This window comes from Styela clava, chromosome 14 (genome assembly GCF_964204865.1).
Source record: "Styela clava chromosome 14, kaStyClav1.hap1.2, whole genome shotgun sequence".
In the NCBI taxonomy this organism is placed as follows: Eukaryota; Metazoa; Chordata; class Ascidiacea; order Stolidobranchia; family Styelidae; genus Styela; species Styela clava.
The window spans coordinates 8,472,062-8,490,829 of NC_135263.1; the positions used below are offsets into that span (position 1 = coordinate 8,472,062).

Sequence of the window (18,768 nt, forward strand, 5' to 3'; positions counted from 1 at the left end):
TCGCTTCGCTGTTAGGACGTTGTAACGTTATAGGCATAGATAATAAATTAAACTCGAATATAAGCTTTGAAACGCAAAGGGAACCAGATCAAACTAAATTAAAAAGTAGTTTAGCTGGCCGCACACCATTCAAAATTGGCACTTCTCCGCGGGTCGCACAATTTTCCCTCGCGGGCCGCACTTTGCACACTCCTGAAGTAAACTATTCTATCATCTATTGGTGTATATTAAGTATATTGTAGCATGGTGAATCCAGACAGCATAGTGAACCCAGGCAATATTTTGTAATATCTAGTTGTATTTTATAGATCAAAACATCAGCATTTGCGTTAATTCACTAAATTGGGTGGTGGTCACTTGTTACATAACATTGGATAAGTATGAAACAGTAAAAGGTACTTGGACACGTTTCCTTGAGCAAATATCGTTCGTTCGCTTTCTATTACTCAAACTTGTAATATCGGTAGCATGCTCTGTATTGGTTGTAAGTCATCCGTGAATTTCACAAATGCCTCCTCTCATAAACGGGTTAATAATAAAGCCCTAAACATATGCGGCAAAGCAAATACGTTCTGGTTGACAAATAACGATTACAGACATTACCAGAATTGAAAATATTTATTTCTTCATTATACACCATCAGACACAAACGCCGATGAATAGTTGGCTTTTTGTTTGTCGAGCAAATCAGAAACACAAATCAATGGTAATAAATTTCTCACAATAGCCGCTTAATTTCGCGGTTTAATCGTAAATACAAAAGATAAAAGGCGGCATGATGAATATATCCCACACACGGATGGATAATATAACATGAGGTGGTACTTAATTGTCCCAACGTTGTGATTTAAAATTATTACATCGTTAAGTTTGAAGTGTCGACTAGAGTGGAAAACGTTCTTAAACCGTTCATGTTCCTTGTCGTAAGCTACTCATAAATACCATGACGTTTTTTGAGATAATCACGAAAAAGTATTCCCTTTTAATGCAACCAAAACGTTAAAATAACTTCTAAAATCAATTTCAAATAAATCGTCTCACACAATCCTTGAAAACAATAGACCACAGTTTATCTAAATTCTAAATGGTCAAACAAATCAAAGGGTTAAAGGGTAAAACTATTTGACAGTGACGAAATGTCAAAACCAAAGTTGTTGTTTTAGACCTGCCTGTGGTTCCCAAACAGTCAAACGGGGAGGGGGGGGGGAGGGGGGGTACATTTGATCTTGCCCGCCTTACTTTGGCTGTTTACATTTCTTTATTGTTTAGAGGTTGCGATTCCATACACGTATTTTCAACGTGTTTTTTGAACATAACATACTTTCGCCTTACTACCTGTTATTTGTAGCTTATTGTTAGCTAGTTATTTTTGAGGTGGACCGCGAGATTTGAAAAAATCTGGAAAGGGGGCGCGACTTGAAAAGTTTGAGAACCACTGTTTTAGACGGAAGACGATTTGTGAGGGAAAATGATTCTTACAAAAACCTAAGAGAAAATAATAAACAATGGGGCATGAACAGAAAATATAAATTGCAGCATTTCTTATGACAGGAGTGACTTTCAGGTCTTGTGTACTGGAGAAATCAAATCATTTTGAGAATCCAATAGTTTTTAATGTCTTGAGTCACGAAACAAAAGCCAAATTATATAACCAGATTATATTATTACATTGCCTTCAAAGGGTAGCAATACAATTGAATATTTCAAAAACTTTCAGTAGCAGAATTCTATAATAAGAAACACGAAGTGGCTCACTAAAAATTTCAATAAATAAACTATCAAACTCTTTTCAAGAGTTGAGTTGTTTGTTCAGGATAATTGTTTATCAAGGGATTTATATTCACAAAACGGAACTCGGGGATCAGGATACAAAGCAGATCACTCAAGAGCTCTGAATTCCACAATACCATAAGACAAAATATCAACGAAAGACAACGACAAAATCGTGGTTTAGAAGAAATAGGTACAATATGAACACTCAGATAATACAAGAAAAATTTCACCAAATTCATACGTTCTTGAATAAAAATTTTGTTAAGTGCTGATAGTAATCGAGCATAAACAAATATTTCTTGAATATTCAAACACATATTCGTTTTATTCGATTATTGGACACGAAGTGGACCTATGGATCGTTTTGTTATTATGTGATTGCCGTGAAAAAAATCGCTTTTGTCTTCAACTACTGGACCAATTGCATTAAAATTTTCAGTGGTTAAAAATTGTTGTTGTCGCTAGAAAGCTATTATGTTATTTATTTCAAAAATAGGTGTGGGCTCTATTGGATTAGTTTTTCACTTCGAAGTCTTGTGTGATGACAACATCAAAATTAAATATTGCGAGCCGTGGTTCCGTGATTATATCTCAGTCTGGTGGTCAGACTAGCGGTACTGTAAAATGTGATATTACTTTTTTTGCCAAATTAACGTTTCACAGAGGTCTACACGAGTTTTTCCACTCTTTCACCCAAATAGTAAAAGTGGGAATCCAATATCAGAACAGTTTAGTGTTTCAAAACTCTGCCGTGTAAGTAGATGTATTTTACAGTTAAAATTATGATATGACAAAGTTAATCTAATCTATCTATCTGTACGCAAAGCATTTTTCAGCGAATGATTCACATAGGTGAATAGTTTGATCTCTAACATCACAATTCGATACAAATACAATATAAAACCCTTATTAGACATGTTACTAAAACGGAGTCATAGCAGTAAGGACATATTGTCGCCGTTAATACAAAAAGCACACAATCTATTGTGGATTACGCAAAGTGACCTCACTATCAAGGATCTACTTGTGAAGACAAAAATAGTAAATAAATGTCGGGCGATACTTGAAAATGGATACAAAATTCGAAAGCATATGCGTCGACCGTTGATTGTGTAACTGAAAACTAGTAATTCGGCTACCAAACCGCTCTGGTACTGTCTAATTGGAATAAGTGACATATGGTTATACCAGAGAGGCGATTAATTTTACCGCTCAATACTATCTCAGAATAGACTCAATGAAACACAGCTCAATTTTATATCAATATCTTTTCCACAATTTTTTACAAAGATCGCTTATTGGGCATGATCGCTGTCAACTTTGGATGCAAACTATTTGTATTAAAAATTGAGGGCCTGTATTGTTGTAATATAATAAAAAAATCTATTGTTTACAAACATAGAATTCAAGCATGTACATGTTCTTTGTATGATTTTAATTAATGATGCGTAATAATATTTCAAATCGCACCAAATGAGTGAATAATTGTATATATCATTATATCATACATTCGTAGGATTGTTAAGAACTTAAGACAAGCTTCAGGCCAATGTAAACATGTTTTTGACGATTCAGACATATTCATATAAACCAGTGCAACAGACCAAGCTCTAATGATAGCTTATGGACGTCGTTTCATCCAAATCCTATATCTCGCTTGTAAATTTATAACCTTTGACCTCTCAAATAAGTCAGTATCGAATTCCGGCTTATTTACTTGACAAAAAATAACACCACCCGATCATAATTTCTTTGTTTATCGCTGTCTATGTTTCGTGACTATATTTTGCCAAAAATACGTTTTATCGAATCCCGAGATCAGCAAAAATCATCCGCACCAGCAACGAGTGAAATTGCGCTTTGGCAATGAACAGTTTATTCTATGGCATCCTGCAGTAATTGAAAAAGATTTTTTTTGCGATGATGAGTTTTTAATAATTGCAACTTTTCGATTTCGGTCAAAAGATCATTTTATCATTAACTGGTAATCAACAAAAGGACGTTATTCTAAAATTATAACTGAGAAATTTGACTTATAATTATATGGCATTTATTTAGCAGCACATACTGAATATTTTTTAAAGTATATAAGACATGACGGATCTCAAATTGCTGATAATTTGTCTAGCAGACGCTGAACGACATTAAATTTGAAATCATGGTTTAAACAATCACCTTTGCAAAGACAATACACCGTTCATATACAGTCTAGAATATATAAAAAGTGAATGCGGAAAATGAATCAATACTTCACACGGGCCAAACAAAGCAATTTCTTGAGGGATAAAAATGATTACATTGACGAGTTCCTATTATTATTCGACTCTTCAAACACAATTACGAAATGGATCTTAAAAAATCAAGAGGGTCAATAGACTTCTCGTTCTATCGGAAAGAAAATGGAAATTTCATATTCCATCAATATGTATTGTACTTCAACACACTCCACATCTATTATGTCATATTGAGTGTTTTTGGACAATAAAAAAGTATGATGAAAAGTATTTCAATCCAAGCATGATATGCCCATAATGGTGTGAAACGAAGTACTTTTTAATTGAAATGGGTCAGTGATGCGTGAATAATATGTCGTGAGTGAGGGTGTGGTCATCCATCATGTGAACGACTGAGGTGCGAACTAAACCAGGCAAACTCCATTAAAAATCAAACCACAGTTAGGAAGTCAATGTTAGACGGTATCAGGGCTCAATATTTCCCTGACATATACAATAACACTGTTCATTCACTTTACTGCTCGAAACACAAACGAGTTTATCTGTTTCCTAGATGCGAAAACTTTTAAATCTTTAGACTATTTTGTTTGACGCGAATATTTATATAAAACTTTATATAAAACGAGATTCGATGTTGAAAAATTACATTAATATTACAGTAATAAAAGTATAGATTAATAACTCGGAGTTCAATTTTATATTAGCTTAGCAAATACAAACAGAACTTTATATACCATTATGAAATTTCGCACAGAACAAAGTATTTATGATTCCACCCTTCACGTTAGTTTTAATCAGAATATATCATTACAATTAAAAATGTGACATGTTCGCTATATTTCAAGTGAACTGAAGACTAAAACAAGTTACCTATAATAGATATAACTTCCACCGTCAACTTATTTCAAGAAGGGCCGTATATAGTACATAAAGAATATGAAGTAAAGTTACTTGATTACAAGTGATTTATATTTGCTCGATTCTGTGCAGTTTTCCTTCCGTACTGATAAATCGTGTGAGCCTACCGACATATGAAATAAGATATATCCTAGCAACCACACCGTTCGATATTATCTTGAGAAATTTACGACGAGGTGTGATATTTTTCTATGTTAAACAAGAAAGTTGGCGCCACAGAAAGCCAATTCGACGTAAACTATAGAAATCATGGCTGTACCCTACACAATTGGATAAAGCCAATATTCATTTTCGCAAAATATACAATAAATTATAGCTTATAATAAACTGCTTATTCAAAATGAATATTTCAATTATTCCTCATAGTTGAGATATGCTTTTCTGAAGAAGTCTGACCTCGGTGTGTGTGTGCAGTGTACAGCAAGACTCCTGAATCAAATAGGATGGTCATCTTCAAACTTGCTATTACAGCATCCTTGCATTATACGCATACGGATCCACTTGCGCAAAGGCACAGAGCAAAGAAAGGTAGTTAGTCACGCATAACCCAACTGATAATTCAAATGAATGTGTAGTTCTCATTTGTCATTTCAATGAACATGATCATATATAGCCAATGTGTTTAGAAGTATTGTACAGAAATCTATTATATTATTCCATACCGAAAAAAAATGGATTAAAAGTGCAAATAATGCCCATTGATTGTCCATGATTTTTGTAAAATGGCTGACCATCTTATTTCTTTTACTAGCCGATGTTTGCGCTACAGCAGTTCAAAATTTTCACAACAAGTAATACATCATATTTTGTGGAATATCTGTCATCCAGTTACAATTTTTACTCGATCAGTCGAACCACAGCTGAATAGCTCGCATTGAATGTACTTGAAATCACTCATTAAGTTAAGCACCGGAACAACATAGTACTTAGAAAGTAAGGCGTCCATGTCGCGAATAAACTAATTGAAGTTTTATCATCTTATGATATAGAATAACTTCGCACAATCAACTTCCGGGTGTCTCCGTCGAAGAAGACCAATTAAATTTTATTTCCCAGATTTTTCAAAATAAACTAGAACTCTATTTTTCCATCGAATCGGAGGCCTAATTTTCCCCTCTTCAATTTTTCAAATAAAATGGAACTCAAATCTTGTCTAATTCCATTAATAATATAAATACGAATTGAAGTAATACCAAAATAAATGGTGATAATAATGAAAGACAGCCTGATTTATAGAATGATAATGACTTAAACTCATTGTGACGTTAAAGCATAAGTTATTATTTTTTGGTGTAATTTGTACTTCGCTAAAATTTAAATCGAAAGAGTAACTTAAAAACATTTGTTGTTAACTTTACCATAAAACATATATATCCAGTTACGAGAGGATTTGAAAACTTTTTTCAGTTTCATTTCACATATATTTATGGGTTGACTGTTGAATTGTTCGATTTTTCTCAAATTTCGCTTCAGAAACAAAATTAATATTCTTTATTTACAAACGGTTCGTTTTATTTACATAATTTCTCGAATGAATTGAATCGCAAACGGGATTTTTATTGAACTCCGGAGTGCGAACATATCTTAGAAATTCGATTTATACAATAAAAAATGTGGTCACTCGTCAACAATAGCGCCACGTTCGTAATGGTGTGACTGAACTTTGAAAAACTCCGTTGAACTTTGAAAACACTTACATGCCAGGATATCATTAACAGTAAACAGCAATAATTATATCATAGCATCTGAACAGGGTCAGTGGCCGCCAGAATGTGCGGCAACAATTTCGATGATACTCAAAATAAGACAAAGGCCACACAGATTGTATATCTCCAAAACAAAGTCTTCAGATATTGTTGATCCTGAACTCTCATAAATATAGTCATCGAGAACACACCGACAATAAAAATAGTCTGGCGCAGGAATTTAGGGACCAAGATTTCGAAATATTTTTGACAGCTGCACGACGAGAAGAGCCCATATGTTCTAAAGTTCAGAATCTAAACTAAAGTATACGGAATGGTATAATATATAAAAATTTGATATTTCGGATCAAAACATAAGAAAACTTATTTCCCTCTGGTTGCGAAATTACGCCAAGTCTGAACGAGAAGTCATTGAGGCACAGTACATGGACAATGCGATCAAAATAGCGGTAAATTTGGTTGACCACATGCACAGTTACAGGCAATAATAATAGCCCCATTCCAAAAACCATATATCATTTCTGGGGCCGGATGCAACGTGATTACATAAGATATACTCAGTTATTGGTGTATGTCATGAGGCTATAAAGTGACCATTTATCATGTCACGTTGACCAAAGACGGACGAAAGACATTAACTTTTAAACCCCTAGTGCATGTCCCATACCAGAAATTGTTCTTTGACACAGTCAATAGAAAATGCAAAATTTAGAATTGAAACATTCCAATATTGGAAAGTTATATATTATGATTAATTGCAAGTTCTAAGAAGCACTGATATATTTGATATTGAATCTTCACCGGCTGATCCCGGTAACTCAGTATCACACGTGATCAAAGAGTCAATATCTCAGCAGACCGCTGTACGACACAAACTGGTCAAACATTTGTGTTTGGCTTGCTAGTGTAGCGAAACAAAAAATTATTGAGTCTTCGTAGTTCGAAGTGAAAACCCTATGAAATGATAACATCTATCATGGCTAGTTTCGAGTGGTTTACTGTCTGGTTGTCTTACTTCAACAAAAACCCACAGTTTATAGAAGAGTCGTAAAAAGTCAATAAACGCGTAATATGAGAACAAAATTGAAGTCAAGGATTGAAACACAACGATATGATAAACCTATATACAAGCTCAGAAGAATCTACTCTATTCGGATGGAAATGCAGCAAATTTATGATGAATGGAATAATGTAAAAATGTAGATAAATAGTTTAAAATTATTTCCAAATTATTGTCAGAAGCATATAACGGATATAAATATAGCAAAAACTGTTCCTTTGTTTGTTTGGAAATGAGGTGAAGACGTCGAAACGACTGGAACAGCCTGTTTCATAAAATCATGCCTATGGCCTAAGGCAGGGTGGTCCAAGATTGGCAGCTCCGCGGGCCACAAAATTACTTTTGCATTGTTCGCGGGCCACAATAGTGCCAAGAACTTCGCTCGTTTAACTTCGCTAGTTGCCTCAGCAAGCCATAACACTAGTCATTTCAGTGACATTAGTGATGCAACAACATGTCAAAAGATTTTTTGGTGAATTTATGACGCAACAACACAAAATGCGATTTTTTGATTCCTCGCCGAATTCGACGCGGGCCACAGATAATGAAGCGGCGGACCACATGTGGCCCACGGGCCTGGGTTTGAACCACCCTGGGGCCCTAAGGCAAACTGATGGGGGACAGAATTGAATCAGAATGCATGTACATGTACTGAATGACCGGTATAATTTTATACAAATTCCTCTCTGTCAACAAACCTGCCAAACACGCCATATTATACATTAGAAATTAGGGAATTAAAAATGAAATAAAACATGAAATATCAACGATATTTCTACATAGAAACAAAAAGGTATTGAGTGTTCTGCCATGAAATACAAATATAATTATAATTTCCACCCAAAGATCGTCCTAGATTTAGGAAGAAAACTGTAAAATATTGTAAGCCATAGTTCAACATCAAAGCATTAAACTTCAAAGCGACAAGAACTATCATAGGATTACCACCTGACTGACACTAAGAATTTACGGGTCAAGTCAAAAACCCTCCATTTTTTAACACAGAAAAACAAGCAAAAGTCAGTCTTTAAAAAAGCAAGACTTAGGTTCATGGATAAAAATCGCATGCATAACTCTTACACATCAAGTAGATATATATTGGATGAATATTTAGTCGCGTAACGATTCAAACCTAAAGTTTTGGTAGGGGGGAATTAATAGCAAGCGAAGTTTTATTAGAAAACTTCATTATCAACAAGGCAGGGATTTCAGGGATCAATTTTAGGGACGAATATGAACGTGTTTGCAATTTGTTGTGGTTTTAACCGCGGTGTCATTTTACGCAAAACAAGCAAAAATCAGATACTCGACACTCTGTTCGAATACAAAATATGTAATATATTAGGCTGAATTCCGTAACGAAAATTTAAATTACGGGGAACTGTTGTTGGTTCAGGGATTGACACGTTTTGTAGCAATGCGCTAATATAGATGAACGGGCGAAGTAAGGGCAGAAATATAGTTTCTAACGATCAAAGAGATTCGAATCTAACTCTAAATTTTTGACAGCATTTACATTAATGAAAACTACGTTTTGGATAAAAAAACAAGAACAATTAACAACTAATATAAAAAATATGTCCCATGTTAAACACCGAGACGAGACATGACTTAATAAATTAATTTAGGTAAAAATATAAGAAACATTAGATGAACTCGCAGTTTCAACTTTACATATATTTATTAGGTTCATCGTACGTCATATGACATTAGGTTAGAGTCAGGCACTAAGGCTTGGCCCATCAACTGAACGTTATTACTGTACACATAAATACAAAAACCGACAATAAAAAGCCATTTGTTGAAAGATGGGGTGATGCCCAAAATCTTACAGCGCTGACATTTTCAACTTGTTACAATACAAGTATGAATATGTAGAAAAATATGTTCATCTAACAAGGATTTGCCAGTAATTAGGGTTGCATTGATAACCAACCGATTAAGCTCTGCTAAGTATAGGTTGTGGGAGAGAGACCCGTATGTGTCTCGCTACATAAAAAAACGAATCAATGAGGTTGAAAATAAATAGCACCATCGTGAAATGTTATCAAAGGTACTCCAATGTTTCTCCAAGTTCTACTAGATAAACTATTATGAATGACGCAAAGGCAATAATGCGGTGTATTGGCAAACATACTAAAATAAACCACTTAAAAATAATAGACCAAAGCTCATCATTGGATCGAATGACAAAAAGAAATTGTACGGCAACGGTTTATAACCTGAAAGAATTTCTGAAATATTGTTTTGAGAATTATTCCATTCTCTGTTATTTAAGTGCGATATGACAGTCGTTCTCACGAGTTGACGACCGGTAAAAAGGGCAAGTCCTGGTTAGGTAACTCACCGCGAGATAAAATTCCGAAATCGGTCATTTAGAGTTTGTGTGTGAAATGCATTTGATCATAGAATTTGAAATTCTTTATATATATCTGACATTTAACATCGTTTAATCAACTAAAAAGTCTTGAAATGTACAAGCCAGTTGCACACATTTAATTCCTTACTTCGAGCTGCAAAATTCGTATCTCATCAAACAACCAGAGCTGACGAAATACATCTACACAAGATGCCAAAAGATCAAGAGTCGTTGACTTGGGTACAGCGAGTAAAATTATGATTTCCGCATATTTTGGAAGTACTGTTACAAAATGCGGTTGGGCTGCCGAGGTCGACAGGTGCAATAGCTTATATAGTTGACAATGTCGTATATTAGCAAACATTGAAAAATCGCTCACACGGAAATACTTATTAAACACAGTGCCTTCGTTATAGTCAGACAATTGCCCAAACAAAGAGTTGACACATTGTTGGAATGGGCAAATGTACACTAAAAACTTTAAATTGGCAGAATACCTAAACTTGAAATGGCTAATATCCATCGGCGAGGGGCAACCACCGAGAACTAAAATCCAGACGGTTTCCCTGAATAATATATCCGTAAATCCCTATTCCTTTAATAATCAACACAGTATAACTTCTACAAACAGGCCAACTAGCTGCCACTTACCGATTATACTATTCCCAGTGATAAACCCTCAACAGGCCAGCAAACATACATCCAAAAATATCTCACCTGCAAAAGGCATGATCCCTCTTCCATATTTTCTGGTATAGTCTTTCTGTAAGTAGAAGATTGAAATTTTGGAGCCGTGTCGTTTGCATTTCCTATTCTAATTACAACCGTTGTTGATGACGACAAACGTGGAATTCCAAAATCGGTGGCAACAATCGTCAGTCGAGGTTCCGGGTTTAGTTCATGATCCAGATAATCCCTGTCAATTAGATAACAATATTCAATCTATGTCTATAGAGCAACATTTTTTGTCGGTTGGCAATATAACCAACCTCAGACACCTAGCTCGGCCACACAGAGTAGCAAAATAGTCTACTGAACTGCTTCAAAGTCAAGAAAGCTGGTGGCTGAGTAGTGCCAGCAGGTAACCACAATTAAGGATTATTGCGTCTCAATATAATGTTGTAAACAAGCGTTATGGAAGCCTCCAGCAACGAATTACATTAGAGATAACCAGAGCGGAGCGGGAAAGGCAGGAGAGGAGAATGCGGCTATCACTTAGCCTTACAGTAATAAATGCATCGGGAGAACTGCTAAAGATTTAACGCAGCGACAAGAGCATAAAAACGTGTATTTTTACCCATGTGAGCGCCTTTTTAAACAGAAACTGTCGGATTAGGATTTTATGCTTGATGGGGAAAAATCTGAGTGCTGACAAGAGTCACACTAAATGACTTGGAGGGTCGGGTTGTGGCCCGTGGGCTACCTGTTGCACACTCCTGCTAAAAACAATAGACAAACGCTAATATTCAATTAATTGAGGTACTATTAACTGCAAGAGGAATTCAGTGATTTATGCACATTTTGATGAAACAAATAAGTGGTATATCTTATGTTTAATTCAGCGATTCAGGTTTGATACAAATTTAGGAATTCCCGCATTCAGACGCCTACATGTAGTAGCTATATGTTTTTCGTCCTAAACAAAACATCGCAGCCACAGACCCGTAAAATTACAAGGCAAAATCGTGACAAATTCTTTATAATATAGTAAGACACCCACTTGATGCTAAAATAGTAGAAAAATTATCATGATTCACAGAAATATAACCTTTAAGGGTGCAGGTATGGAGTATTTTTAAGACGAGGTTTATTCAGTTTATGCTTTACATATAAGGAAATGGAATATCACAATTCGAGATATAAATAGTTCGCTATGTGTGAAAAGAGAAGCTGATTCGTCTATTTCCAAACAGTGAGAATTACGAATTTTGCTCTGTAGCTTCACCTTTATTTCAATCTTAAATTTATGACAATGTTAACAGTATTATTGACCAAGTACAATAGTTTAATACGAAAACTACATGTTCCGGTGCCATATTCACAAAGAGTGTTGGACGAGTGATAAAAACACAAGAAACAATGGCTGACTGATATTCTATTGGAACACGTTATTAAGAATTTGCGACAAAAGAAATACCTGTGAGGTAATGTTACTTGATAAGTGAATTCGACAAGAGGGAGAAACTATCTAGCGATAATGTTACATCAATACCCAAAATAGTGTTTTATTACGCATATAGTTTGAGAAATTGTAATACATGTATTGGGATCGGAACTAAACTAGAAAACAAATGAAGGCGTCAAGCGAAATACAAAAAATAATAGTAAGCAGTTGTTATTTAAAAGTTTTCCGTATATTTGATAAGCCAAATTCGAATTCAAAGCAAAAAAACTAGACAGCGTATATTATGTGAATTACACTAAACATTTTTGGGAGGCGACCCAAATATTTCAACACACAAATCATTCAACGTTTACTTTTGTCGTTGTTCGCACGGGCATAAAGTTTCATATTTTGAGTCGAAACACGTTTTCCATATCAACAAGTTTACACGCCCACAATGATAATATATTTTTGTGATTCAGAAAATAAATTTGTTTATATGAAACACACATATCTTATTCTTCGCCTATTCTAAAAACCACGCAAAAATGCTTTCATATTGGCGATAAAGATATAAAGTTTAATAATAACGAATCACATGGGCCTATTAAAGATTGGAGATGTAAAAACTAAGTGACATATATAACTCACAACAGTCCAATGCATTGAGCGTTCAACTCACGAAAATATATAAAATATAAAGTTTTGTTGAATAAGACAGCACCTTCCAGGCTTCCAACTATACAGAATTGTATGATCATTAATATAATTTTTCTTATAAAACATAAATAATGCCCAAAAGTGAATATAGAATATTGGCAATAACGATAATCTATAGCTATCATTTAATTATGTAATATGATAAAGTCGGTATAGTGCGCGGCTCTTCATCACAAAAAGACAGCCGACGGCAGTCAAACTCTCAATTTCTATGTTAACCCTTATTTACTTAGAAACGATTTTCAACATATAACTGCCATGTGATGTCCAACAAATATTAAAATAATATCAGTTTATAATTTTAATATATGGTCACTGACAGCACAAATTAAGTTTTCAATCATTTTCAAATTAAAAATAAACCCAAGCGACGGTAACGTGTTAACTTTCCCTTTTTGTTAGCGGTGTACGCGAAGTCATTCGTACGTTACCGTACTTCAATTCAATATTTGGACATCGTGATGTATTGTCCTTATGTTAACTAACCGAGGTATAGGAGATCTCACACATACGCTTTGTATACCATGCTGAGTTGATTCCGATGACAGAAAACGGGGTAGATAAATGAGGTGCTAGATGGCTAAAAAAACGCAATAACAATTTCAAAACCCAACCCTAATAGGTATTCATTTAGAACATTCGCATAAAACAATTTCTCAGTTTTTTAAAATCTAGTCTGAAATAATTAAATCATTCTAATGTACGTATATAAAATAATCAAACTGTTTTTTTACTTTTACATTTTTGCTTTTCTTATGATCATCGATTCCAGTGTCACCATAGGAGTCTAATTTAGTACACTAATATAAAAAACATCATGCTTGAAAAAAGCATTATACGTCAGTTGAGCTCGCCAGCAAATAAGGATCCTTGAAAACCAAAATCAAAAACGTACTTTTCATGCGTAGAAGGGAGAAATTAGGATGTTCAAAATAGTCAAAAGAAAGAATATATCGAAGGTAACCACTGGCTTATAAATACAAGGCTGATACTCACGATGTCGTGATAAGTCCACTTTCCCTGTGAAGATCAAACCAAATGCTTTGATCTGATTCCAATAAACTGTATTCAAACTTTTTATTAATTCCTAAATCCAAATCGGTAGCAGCAAGATGGATGACAAAGGTCCCTGAAAAAAAACAAAATGGAAACGGTGGTTTGATAATTCAGAATATCTAGAATTTGTATCCATGAACGGTGCATTATAAAACTGATTTGAACTAAAATCAAGCAGTTCTAGTAATACATATTTACTCACCAGGAAAACTCTCTTCACTGATGTCGACGACATAAGTATTTTGATCGAATCGTGGTGGGTTGTCGTTTATATCTTCTACTTCTATTGTGAAGGACGCGGATGCAGATTTAGGTGGACTGAAAAGGAATTAAGTTAAGAGTATTGCCCAAACTAAGAACGCTATACACTGGCCTTAAGATCCCAGTTGCCATCTTTCTATATATAAATCCCACCTTCCAAAATCGGTCGCATTGAGCAGAATATCATAAAAAGATTTTTCTTCTCTGTCTAGTCGTTCTTCAACACGTACCAAGTATACAACGCCGTTGTCCGTTTTTAATCCAAATCTGGTAAAAAAAATTGAAAAAAATACAGGTTATTTGAAGACAATTGCATATTGAGCTGCCAAGCATAGAACTTCTGGTAAATTAAAACAGAAAGAAAAATCAAGATGCAGTTGAAAAGCAAGATCTATATGGACAACAAAGGCGTTTAACACACTCAAAGCAACGTACGTGGAAATGCAAAATAAATAAAATAACACAACATATACCTTCCCTCTCCCCCTGTCATGGTAACATTGAATTTTTCTACGTCTCCAACATCAGGATCGGAAACCGATATTCGAGCAATATAATCGCCAATTTCAGCGCCTTCCGACACCTAAGGATAGAAGATTATAAGCCTCGCTTTTTGCTATTACAGGTATAAAACCTAGACAACAAGGGCTGCATGATAATTGATGCAAAAATCATGAGAAACTAAGTGCCATGAAGGATCAATTTTCGGGAGCCGATTTTTTATGTTGTTGGAAAATGCATTAGGATTAGGAATATAAAGCTTGGTACTCCCGTAGTGTGTGTATCAGGTTAGAGTTAGGCCATAATTTTATTCCGATTTTTTTTTTAGTTCTATCACGAGTTAAGAGAATTTCCGTGTTAGCCAAGTGAATATACCCCCTACCAATAGGTTTCAGTCCCTTTACACAACTTGATGTAAAGTAGGCGAACAAAGTTAGTTACCTCCATATTGGTAAACACGCTTCTGGAGCGCCGAAAGTTTTGCCACAAGGTTCAATCAAACTGTTCTCAATTCAAACATTTTATTCTAAAGAATAGTTCACGTTATTCTGTGCGAACGGCGATTTACAGTATTCCAAAATTTTATAAAATATACTAACTTTCCCATCGTTTGATCCCAGGAAAATAATGTTGATTGTAGGTTGGTTATCATTGACATCTTCTACGTAAATAATGACCAATGTTGAACCGACTTGAGCCTGAGAATAAAACAACAAAGTCAACGGAGTATAATGGAAAAAGAATTTTTCGAAACTGCCAATTTACTAGACGAAATTTCTTAAATTTGACAACAGACAGGGGACACAACACAATGAATGAATGTATAGCTCTATGGGAATGTACTGAATAAATTGACTCATCATTATACTATGTTAGAAATAAAATTCATATTTGAAAAACGAGGCCTTCCGACCGTCAGAGTAGTCTCAGAGTTAAAATGGCCACTGAAGAAGCGCTATTTTATGAAATCATGCAAGTAGGTACGCTAATTTTTTGAAGAACCACACGGAAATATACATTCTTAGAACAGTTTCTACATTCTTGATACAAAAATATGTGTTATACCCCAATCTGTTGTCTATTACAAACGATTTCGGTGCCATCATGTCATTGAATCGCGCTGGAACAATAATGTTTACAAATTCTCGACGCACAACTTGAGTTTCGAATGTCAAACTTATCGCAAAGTTATGGGCGTTTATGTTTATGGTGATTTAAATTGTTTCAGGTACGAATGTAACAATACGATGTTTATGAATAAAATTTGGCCGAGAGAGAAGCCAATCAATTTTGGGTTTTACAGCCTATATGTGGTAATTTATTTTGGATGAATTTAAAAAAAATAAATCATCGGTAACCCTTTGGTAATTGTGTGTCTTGAATCAATGAATTGTGCGCAAGTCAGCTTGATAAAATGTGTCTTCTCCAAACTCGGAAAACAAGATACAAGTTTATCAAAAAAGAAATTCTCACCTGTGCTCCCCCATCTGTTGCAAGCACAGTGAGACGATGTTGAGTTTCTGATTCAGAATCTAATTTTTTATTAATATATATTCTCCCTGTTCCCGGGTTAATCCTGAAAAGTTCGTCGGGATCGCTTTTCTCTCTGTCAATGCTGTATAAAATGAAGAAAAGTCTGTTTTCTTCGTTCGTCAAGGGGGCTACACATGGTTATACTAAAAGTATGTTACCTGTATGTGATATCACCGTTCACGCCTGCATCACGGTCCGTCGCTTTCACTGTTATGGCGTCACTTCCTACATTATCATCTTCTGAAACCGTCGCATTGTATGTGGATAAAACGAACACGGGAGAGTTGTCATTACTATCTGAGACCGAGACATTCACAGTAATTCTGCCGGTGTTTGGTTCCGGTGTTCCGCCGTCGTATGCTTCAATTTTTACGATGTGATAGGGTGTAGTTTCTCTGTCTAATTGTTTAATAACCACCAGTTCAGCGAATCTTGTACTTTCATCTTTTAACTCAGTTGTATTAACATCAAAATATTCGCTTGCTTCGACAAGCCGATAACCCTGAATATAAAATAACAATGAAATATATAAATGGAATTTCAAAGTAAGCAAATCTTCAAATCAAGCAATCAAGTCAAGTCAATATGACCAGTGTATTCCAGATAAATTTTCAAATGAATTACAAATGGCAAGCCTTCTCTGGTCTCAAATCCATCACAATAACATTTCAAGATATCATAAATTATAGTCAGATTGGTATAGTAAAATGGGAACAAATCTAACTGACAAATAGTGAAAAGGCTACAGTACAGATATTTCACATACCTGGAATAGACAAAAGGACATGGAGAGGTGGCTGTATCTAATTCTATCTGATGTCTATTATATTATAATAAAACTAACAACTATCATATTCAGTTTATATCAATTCCAATTGGAATCAAGATAAAAAACCTCATCTTCCATCCTATCTATGGCATTAGAATTCATAAGCAACTCACCAGAACATTGAATGGTGGGGCATCTTCATCCAGTGCTGATCCCAGATTAAACTCAGAACCAATCTTAGCAAGTTCTGATATTTCTAATGATATTTTTTCTTGAGCGAATGTAGGTGAATTATCGTTGACATCGAGGATGTTTACAGTGACCTATGGGAAAACAAATTTGTTCCGTAACTTGTACTTGCAAATACTGAATTAACTGTAAAATGGACTGAATGGCCAAATGGATGTACATCCTATAGGAAAATTTCTTCATGAATAAATTTTTTTTTCTGTTCACAAAAAAACAGAATGAAACGAAATTCAAAATCCAACCAATAACAATAAACGATTCACAAAATTTGTACTACAGAATGTAACATACCTTATAAGAAACATCATTCATAGAATCGTAAAGCGTCATGTTATATTGCTCAATATTTTCTCTGTTTAGTTCTGCAATAGTTATGATGGTGCCTGTACCTTCTATTTTGCTCACATCAAATGCATCATTAACTCCTTTGGTCTAAATTTTGAAAGCAACATTATTTGACATTATTAACACAACAGCAATGAGCAAAATTCCATTATCTGGCATACAAGTTAGGAACTGTGATTTCCAAAATGGATTCAGTAAATCTATAACTGGGATTACCAGAAGGATATGTTCAGATAATACTAATTTCAACGGAAGCATCATGAAAGTAAGGGCTGGATTTGAAATAGAGTTTTTTAAGGTGATGTATTCAGTCGTTAATATCTTAATTTATGACATTGGAAAAGAAAAAAATTATATCTTCTGAGATGTCCAAGTAAATCTGATGCAGAATGAGTCGTATTCGAGCACTTAGATTTATACATTAAAAATAAACTTTTAGTAATTATATAGTATCTAATGTCGTATATAATATACACAAATTCAACCCATGTCTTTGATATTATATAATACTATAAATTCACCTTTTCAGCAATAAAATAACTGCTGATTCCTCCGTTTATGATTCCTACTTGAGTCTGTGTAGGTAAATTTTCACTAATATTGAAGGATAAAATGTTTGCTGAAACTTTTGTTGATTGCAGTATATCACAGGCAAAAAGTAACAAAAATAAAATCATTGAAAAGTTAAAATCTCGATATTTGCATATTGATCTTGATGTTAACATCACAGGGTCAAAGTTGACAGGAGATGTCCGCCATCTCCAACGCTTACGATTCATTCTGTCACATTTTTCAAACATCATTAAGTAAGTCTCTCTCATCCGCATTGAATTATATTACTGTCCCAATCTGATAAATCCAGTGGCCTTGTATCATTTCCGTCCTTTATAAATGTTCATATTCATAGTTTTTAGTTTTTATAATTGTATTTTAATACTGAAAGAAAAGATGGATTATTAACTGCTGTGTCCCATTCTAATTTTCAGTTGAATTCATTTCCTGAAAAATATGAAAGAAAATTCATACTTTGCTGTGATTATTATAATATCCTTGGATTATGGTAATTGAATTTTATCGAACATACCAAAAGGTACCAAATCACAGACATACTCCCTTATTATAAAGGGAAAAATAGAGATCATCAGAAGACAAAGCATGGAATCTTTCAACGCATTCCAAT

The 18,768-nt window shown here is 34.5% G+C and overlaps 1 protein-coding gene across 1 annotated transcript in view; it reads right to left on the reverse strand.

The window, feature by feature from the left end:
• LOC120341357 (protocadherin-16-like) overlaps positions 1-18,523 on the reverse strand; it is a 70,227-nt gene extending 51,704 nt beyond the window's left edge. The window contains exons 1-11 of the mRNA XM_039409846.2: positions 18,110-18,523; positions 17,535-17,675; positions 17,168-17,317; positions 16,384-16,727; positions 16,166-16,307; positions 15,292-15,390; positions 14,665-14,774; positions 14,345-14,458; positions 14,133-14,248; positions 13,871-14,003; positions 10,768-10,966 (exon numbers count right to left, since the gene is read on the reverse strand). Coding sequence (XP_039265780.2) covers positions 10,768-10,966; positions 13,871-14,003; positions 14,133-14,248; positions 14,345-14,458; positions 14,665-14,774; positions 15,292-15,390; positions 16,166-16,307; positions 16,384-16,727; positions 17,168-17,317; positions 17,535-17,675; positions 18,110-18,415 — 1,854 coding nt within the window. The 5' untranslated portion in view covers positions 18,416-18,523. The remainder of the gene's footprint in view (positions 1-10,767; positions 10,967-13,870; positions 14,004-14,132; positions 14,249-14,344; positions 14,459-14,664; positions 14,775-15,291; positions 15,391-16,165; positions 16,308-16,383; positions 16,728-17,167; positions 17,318-17,534; positions 17,676-18,109) is intronic.
• Positions 18,524-18,768: the final 245 nt, after the last annotated feature.